General features: G+C 45.0%; 1 protein-coding gene across 1 annotated transcript; it reads right to left on the bottom strand.

Moving 5' to 3' along the window:
• Positions 1–498: 498 nt before the first annotated feature.
• Positions 499–7,913, bottom strand: PIM2 (Pim-2 proto-oncogene, serine/threonine kinase). Its single transcript, XM_039324469.1, has 6 exons — positions 7,621–7,913; positions 4,716–4,822; positions 3,740–3,790; positions 2,536–2,908; positions 1,786–1,962; positions 499–1,243 (listed from the first exon to the last, which is right to left on the bottom strand). The coding sequence occupies exons 1-6, from the start codon at positions 7,658–7,660 to the stop codon at positions 1,077–1,079; spliced, it is 915 nt and encodes a 304-aa protein (XP_039180403.1). The 5' UTR covers positions 7,661–7,913; the 3' UTR covers positions 499–1,076.
• Between the last annotated feature and the right edge of the window lie 412 nt (positions 7,914–8,325).

Genomic DNA, 8,325 nt, shown 5'->3' with positions numbered 1-8,325 from the left:
CCTTCTAACTATATGTGTCCAAATAGTCACCAGAGTACAAATTTGCCCCAGTGGAGATTACCTAAGACAGGGATAGGCAACATTGGCTTTTATGACTCGTGGACTTCAACTCCCAGAATTCCTGAGCAAGGCCATGCTGAGGGGAAAGGGACAGGCTTCCAAGCTGAGCCATGCTGGCTCAGGAATTCTGGGAGTTGAAGTCCACGAGTCATAAAAGAGCCAAGGTTGCCTATCCCTGACCTAAGAGATAAAACCAATGTTTGGAGACACTGTTTTTCAGTCTCAGTGAGTTTAATATGTGTGTGGTCTTCAATTCCCAGAATTTCCCAGCTTCAGCCCAAAAGGGCATTTTAAAAAAAAGACCCCTCCCTTCACTGATATATGCTTCCATCATCCCCCCCCCCAGGCCCAGGCAAGAGAGTTAGCTTCCAACCCACTAAGACAGAACAGCACATTGAATGAGAAAATGAGATTGATGAGCTTCTTAGTGACAGCAACAAGGATTCGATTCCATTTTATTAAACAGAATTCCACTCAGATTTTGACACTAAGAGCCAAGTCTTTGCATGATGGCTTCTTTAAATACATATTCTTTTTTTAAAAAAAGAACACACATATCCATAAGCCAAAGTTACGCACCCATACATGTAAACCAGATACCACCTCCATCCCTTTCAGCATCTCCTTTGGCCAGAAGCCTTGAAGAAAGTTTGGAAAAGATGGGTAGCAGAAATCCACCCAAGAATTCTTTTCCCCCAAAATGTGCAGGAGTCTTTGTAAATAATAATACCCAAGTATTTACACATAATGAGATGTCCTCTCCTGGTCAAAGCCAGAACTGAAACATCTTCTGGACAGCTGAGAGGAGATTAAGCTTGGGTCAATGAATTTGCTTCTACCAGCTCAAGTTCCCTCTCATGATTCAGCTTCTTAAAAACAAAAAACAAGCCTGTAGAACCAGGTTACACTGTCTCAACCAGTAACTGAATCCGGTTGTTTGAGGTCCGGTGGCTACCACTTGGACCACTACCCCATCTTAGAGGGGAAAGGCACAGCCAGGAAACAGGCTTAGTCCTTCAACCACTGCTGTTGCAGACTGGAGCCCTGGGCGATGGTGAGCCCTGCGTTTCTTCCAGATGAAGATGGGGATCACGTTTGAGCCACGGGTGCAAAAGCACTTGCTCCAATGTGGGTCGTTCGGAAGGTTGTGGAGACAAACACCACTGGACAAGGTCTTTGAGGCCTAGAAAAGAAAAATCGCATTTAGAAAGAGCCCTCCATTTGGAAGCTATTCAGTGCTCTGGCCTCGTGAATTACTTCTTGAGAAACTTTGATTACTTTCTCTTATTAGAAAGTCCTAAGAGAGTACAGTAACTAGTTCCTAAGGCTCTGGTAAGAGGTAGAAAATGGATAAGCAACTGGTGGTGGCCTCAGTAGGCCCTCTACTAATGCAATGGTATTCTGCAGTGCACCAGACTACCTCTTCTAAGTCCAGTCTCAGACTGATGACGAATTGGGGAGCCCAAAAGGTAGGGTAGTGATAATAGTGGGGTAGCTTTGCATAGAAAATATGGGGAAGTCTGGGGTGCCTTATTAATTCTTAGTAAGCTCTGATCAGATTGAGTAAACTCAATTTGAAAGTAGATGTTTCCCACTGCCCAAGCTGAGAATGGAGGACTGATCCATCCTGGCTACCTAGAATGATGAGATGGGCAGTGCAGATATTTAATAAACACACCAACACACACGCACACACACAACCAAGAAGCAGTAGCGAGGACTCACCAGGAGAGACAGGAGTGCGGAACTGCACTTTGGCAGCCATGATTTCTTCATCTCGTTCAAATGGGATATCCCCACATGCCATGTCATACAGCAGTATTCCCAAGGACCAGATGGTTGCTGGGACAGCATGGTACTGCTGGAATTCTACCCACTCTGGTGGACTGTACACACGGGTACCTGAAAGAAGATGAGGGAAAGAAACAGCTTGTGTCAGGCTCCAAAAACCAAGAACGATATACTGCGATTCTCTAAGCAGTTTCCTTTATTGTTCCTCACTATAGACAGAAATCCTGCCAAATTACTACTTGCACCACAAAACATACATTCTGGGAACTATTAGGGAGCAGCCATCTTTACCTGCTTTCTCCCACACAAACTAACTAAACTGTGATGTTTCCTGCTCCTCTGGAATGCATTCCCTCCCTCCCTCCCTCCTGTGAATCAGGACAACATTCCATCACAGCTTGTTACCATCGCTGAGTAATGTGCAGTGAATTTAGTTTAGGCATGGATTTAATGTTCTTATGGGTTTTCCTGCTTTAGATAGTAATCTGGAATACTTCCTCTCCTACATATTGGATCAGGCAAGCCAGACTCTGTGAAGGTATCCTGGACATCTGCCCTAAAGTCATACACTAAGATTATCATTGTATGAAATCATGTAGGGCAGCCATTGGGCTTGCAGGTTAAGGTTGTGATCCTGTTCAATTGAGGACTAGCAGAGTGGAGAAATGCCGGCTGGAGACTCACCATCAAAATCTGTGTAGACTGAATCCCTCAGCAAGGCTCCAGACCCAAAGTCAATGAGCTTGAGGATGCCAGAGCGCACATCCACCAGGATGTTCTCATCTTTGATGTCCCGATGGACCACCCCTTCGGCATGGCAGTGGCATACTGCTTCCACCACTTGCTGGAAAAAGTGTTGGCAAAGCTTCTCCGAGAGCGGTCCCTGCTCTGTGACATAATCAAAGAGATCTTGGCAATGCTCAGGTCGCTCCAGGACCAGGAAGCAGCCTTCGGGAGTTTCATACCAATCCAAGAGGCGAATCACACCACGGTGCCCAGATCCCGTCCCAACCAGTTTCATCAGCGTTACCTCCAGAGGAGCCAGAGACCCATTGGGCTGAAATGGGAAAGAGAGAAAGATTTTTAATCAAGGGGCGAGGAACAGAAATAGTAAAGGCAGCAGCCCTCCTAAATTAATATCCCCTAAAAGTACTGGAGCTGCAATTCACAGAATTCCTAGCTCTTTTTTTTTGGTCAGTCAGAATTCTAGGAATTGCTAATGCAAGACTCTTGAAGGGACCCTATTGGAGTAAGTTGAAATAAAATGTTAACAAAAAATTGCTCAGAGCTTATTCTACTCCATGATCCTTATCTAGAACCAGGTTTTATTTCTAGGTAATAATCTTAAACTGCTAAAGTCATACTATCTTATGAAGCAAACATGGGACGACTGGACCACAAAGCAGGAATAGTGGGTGTTATAAACCAATATCATCTTGAGGACGACCATTTGTTCAAATCTGCTGCAAATTATCCAAGTGCCCCAAATTTATGTTGCAGATGTCTGGTTCACTTCTCACAGAACTAGGGATATGTGGTGCATCCTCCTTCTCCCTGTTTATGTTCAAGGCCACTTCAGAAAAGTTCTACCCAATGAGGTGCTAGTTTCACAGTTTTGTATACAACCAGTAAAATTTGCCTGCTTTTCTAAATCTTCCACTCATTGTGTGTTATAATAATTATGAAGATAAAAGGGAGGATGCAGTCTACTTATCCTGGAGCTATACACAAAGCAGCATAGGCAGATAGGAGGACATTTTTAGCGTGCCCCCAACTCGCGGCCTCCATTCTGTCACTTGTTCTTCTTTTCTAGCCTCTGGTCAGCTATAAGGTTTTCCTACTTCAAATTCCACTAGGATTAGAACCGATGTATTCCTTGCACACTCACCAACTCAGCCCGCTCTGTAATCTTGCTCTTGGCAATGTATTTGATTGCAACCTGTTGAAAAAAACAGAGATGTGAGCTCCATCGCTCTCCTTCCTTCTCACCTGTAGAGGCGAAGCAGAATTAGATTTCCTTGAATCCTCCCCAAGCTAGTGCTTTCTATTCTGATGGAGTTTCAACTTCCTGATTCCCAGGTACAGAAGGTGCTCGTGGAAATAATGGCGATTATTGTCAAAGTCAATCCAAAGCTGTCTCAAAGCCCAATCACTATAAGCCAGGGGTGTCAAACTCGCAACGTCACGTGATGTGTCGCAATGTATCATGACTTTTTTTCCATTGCTGGCAATGGGGTGGGCGCAGTTTCACCATGACGTGTCCGGCAGTTTGACACCCCTGCTATAAGCCATCATAACATCCCTAAACAGGAGGGTATTAATAGACTTTCTTAGGGGTAAAAAGCAAAGAGCCAATTTTATCGAACGTAAGTTTGTTGGTTAGGTTATATTGGAGGGAAAATTTTGTGTTTATTATGGATGAATGGTTGTTTAAAAGAAATATACACCTCAGCGAGGTGAAGATGGATAAATTATATGTAGAGTAAATATGGGTTATGATATGGGTTTAAAATGCATTAGCAGATTATGAATAATTTTTAGTTCTCAATTTGGAAATGCTTATATTGTTAATTTTTTTTCTTTTTTGTATTTGAGTTAAAGTATATTATCGATTTTATTATTTGTATAGTTGGATAAGTTTATTTAGAATTTGCTTGTTTATTTGTAACCCTGTAACCAGCTCTGGGAAGTGAGGGAGGGAGGGAGGGAGGGAGGGGGTTATTTTAGGGGGGGATATTGTTTAAAACTTGTATAAAACTTTTCAATAAAAAAAAATAACATCCCTAAACAAATTCCCAGGTTCATTGCAATGTATGCAAAGCAGAGCCACACTTGCTTCTATAGAGCACGGACAGCCATCTCACCTGCAGTCCATCAGTAACTCGGTACCCAGCGTACACTGTTCCAAAGCCACCTTTGCCAAGCAAGTTGCCTCGTTTGTACAGCGCTTCAAAGGGTTCCTTGTCCTTGCCTAGAAAAATGCAAGAGAGAAATTATACATTTGTTTTAAACAAAGGAAAATAAAGAAAACTCTTTACGCTATTGACGTGATTTCCATGGAGGAAGGGGCAGGGATCTTCATAAGGCAGGGCTGCCACTCAATCTTTTGAGACAGCGGCAATTTAGTATTCACCTCACTTAGGGCAGCATTCCAACAGCAGCTCCCAGCACCCAGAAGCACTGCTTTTTGCACCTGGAACTACACCAATCTCATCCAGCTGGTTGGTGGGGAAAACTGCAGCAGCTGAGCTCTTAAGACATTCTTTTCATTTCTGGGGTGTTGAAATGGGCTTTCCAATGTGTTTTCTCAGGTTATTTTTATTGTTACTCTTGGATCTCTTCAATGTGGGGAAGTGAGGTGGTGGCAAAGTTTTAGGTGACTCACAGATGTGGCATCTGATCTCATCCCCTCTTTCTGGGAAACAACTCTGTACAGTTGACACAGAGCAGGGCAGTCTGGTGAAACACCTCTCTGAGCTGAACTTTAGTACAAACAATATGGGTGGAGAGAGGAACTCCCGGCTCAGGATATCATGGGTCCAATTATTACTATTTATATAATCTTGCAATGAATGGAAGTTCCCTCTTTTATGTCAGTGGTAATCCTCTGTCTGCAACAGCTGTGTAACAGAAACAAGTCTGCGAATGACGCTTTCTCTAATAAGGCAATACAGAGAAGGAGGAAGATTGCATCTGTTGTAGGTACTTTGCTTATATCCTGCCTTGGGCACAAAGCCAGCTGGATGATATTGGGCCAGTCACTCTCTCTCTCTCTCTCTCTCTCTCTCTCTCAGCCCTGGGAAGAAGGCAAGGGTGAGCCACTTATTAAAAACCTTGCCAAAAAAACCTCAGGGACTATTCCAGACAGTCGCCAGAAATCAGCAATGACTCAAAGGCACACACAGAGAGAGAGAGATGCTTATGTTTATGATCTAAATCCCACAAGGTAGACTTTTTGATCAAATAACCCTTACTGTGGGCTGATACACACACACACACACACACACACACTTAAATCCAGGCTTCCATTTTCTCTTATCAGTAGACCTCTTATTCTTCCTGGTGTTGTACAAAAGACACAAGGGTGAATTGGCAACCTTCACTAACAGCACTTCTGCTATATCCTAAACCACAGATCTTCTTATAAATGAGTTACTTCTGTTTAACCACCAGTCCTTCATGAGGCAGCTTGACAGTTAATAGCCCACAACATTTAGTTGATCGTTCACTTAATTGGATTACTAGCAAGGGGCTGGGAAGTTGTCTTGGATTTGAATGAGAGCCTCGTGAGGAGGCAAGATTACAGTGCAAGGGAAATAGCAGTTAGTTTGGAAGAAACAGAGAAACAAATTACTAGCTGGAATTAAGTAGGCCTGTGGTGGGAATCGGAAAATCTGCCTTGAGGGAGAGCCGGGGTTTTGCCCCCTTCTCTAGCCAATCTTGAGAAGCAAAGCAGGGATTCGCAAAAGATCCATCTGTCAAGTCTTAGCTTTCTGTTTGGAAAAGGAAACTAAACTCAGCATCTTAGGACGGAACGTCTCGCTCTCGGAAGGATGAGGACGGACTTGCACGCGCGCCTTTTCGACAGCAGAGGGCAGCCTTGAGCCGCGGCAGCCCGCTTCACTCGACCAATCCCGAGCGCCTGGGCAGAGCGAAGGTTTTGCTCGCCTTTCTGCGTCCTTTCGCCCTCCCGACCGTTTTCTCTGGGTGTCCAACCACGGATCCCTTAATATTAGATCATTACACCCACCGCACTAGCGGCGATAGAGAAACAGAGAGTGCACCCGTGTGTGTGTGAGTTATTGAAGATTGTGCGAAGAGTTGCAACAGGTGCAGCTCCCCGAGTCCCAGTGTAACCTGGTCCTAGGAAGGGGAAACCAACCCTTTACTGTTGAAGGAGCCCTGTTGCCTCTTCCTTAATCTTGGTTAGACGATAACTCGCAAGTTAAGTAAGTACTGGTTGGTTTTGCAGCCAGTCCCACTGTGCGGCCGAGGTTTGGGCACCTTAAGAGGGTTTTGTGGCTTTGAATGCTCTCAATCCTAGCCTCCAAACATTTGCTTTTTTAAAAGCACGATCAGGTGTTGTCCCAGCAAAGAAAGAAAAGCGAGGGGCCTTTTATTAGACAACCGTGATTAAAAACAAAAAACAAAAACCCAAGAGCTTTGCACAGGTCCGTTACAAAGTAGTATACAAGAATACAGTAGTACGGTATACAGATGCTACGTGTGTCGAGAGCGATCTTCCTGGGGCGGGCTCATTTAAAAGCGAGCCGAATGTGCTTGCTTTTGTGATTCAGAAGCCAAGATAGTTCTCTTGCACATTTAGAGTAGCCTCTGAAAAAATTGAGCAGGATAGTCTGTGGGCCTGGGTTTTATTGGGCAACCCTCCCAGCTGCAGTCTGTCAAGGGTGCCCCGAGGTAGCAATTAATTTGAAAACCGTCCCGGTTTTTCCCACTGCTTCTGAAGTTCTTTTATTTAATCGTGGAAAAGAATTCGCTAAGGAGATAAAAAAGGTGTGATGCCTTCGGATTAACGGCACCATCTGGGTTCACACAACATGCGGACCTAAGTTAGAAAACATTCTAGGCCGGGGGTGCCTTTGCATTGCATTGCTTTGGTGTATCGCGCAAATCCGGCCAATTTGGTCAAGTTTTGGTGCAGCGTCTTGCTAGGGAGCTCAGAAAACGGATCAATTCCGTCGTCGGGTTGAAAAGGTTGTGAGAACGCATAGAAAGCAAAAGCAAGGGCTCGGGAGATTTCCAGCTCACCTGCCGGAGTCCAGGCGACTTCACTGCGTTGTGGGATCATCGTCACCGACGCGGCCAGGTAAGTCCCCTATTCCGGTCAGGAGCAAGGAGAGAGCGAGGCAAGGAGAGAGCGAAGCTAGGCTGTCTAAGCCCAGCTTACCGAGCTCCCTTTCCCGGCATAGTTACGTTAATAAAACAAAAATGAAAAGTTCTCTGTCCAGCAAGACCGGCGTTCGGGGTCTACCAAAACGCTGCTCTCGCTCAGCGTCTCGGAGTCTCGTTTCCCCGGGCAAACGCACGAACCGCTCCTTTCCCTACCGCGCTCTGGCCTATCAGGGAACCGAGCGTATTTGCATCGCTCCGCCCACCAACCACGGTTCTGCGTTCTATGCAAACGAGGAGGGAGGAGGAAATGGAGGTCGGGGAAGTCCCCGCCCGTGTCCTGGAAAGATCTTGCGCAATGGCTCGAAAATAAATAAATAAACGTAAACCAGTTACGTTGTGGAAACCAAGCTGCGCCTGTCTTCCTGGTTGTTTCTAAGGAACAGTCCGCACCCTTTACTCCAAAGTCAGCAGGTTCCTCGGAATTTCAGTTATTCGGTGAAAAGACTTCCTTTTTCCATGATACTGTAGAGTCAATGAAAAGCGTCGCTGATAATTCTGAATCTAGAATCAGTAGTAGGTCTGTTATTACTCTCAGTAACATCCAAAGAGTAAAAGAGTTGA

This window comes from Crotalus tigris, unplaced genomic scaffold, assembly GCF_016545835.1.
Source record: "Crotalus tigris isolate CLP2741 ecotype Arizona unplaced genomic scaffold, ASM1654583v1 scf7180000024301.445443, whole genome shotgun sequence".
NCBI classification, from domain to species: domain Eukaryota; kingdom Metazoa; phylum Chordata; class Lepidosauria; order Squamata; family Viperidae; genus Crotalus; species Crotalus tigris.
This window is presented reverse-complemented; position numbering and strand designations above follow the sequence as displayed.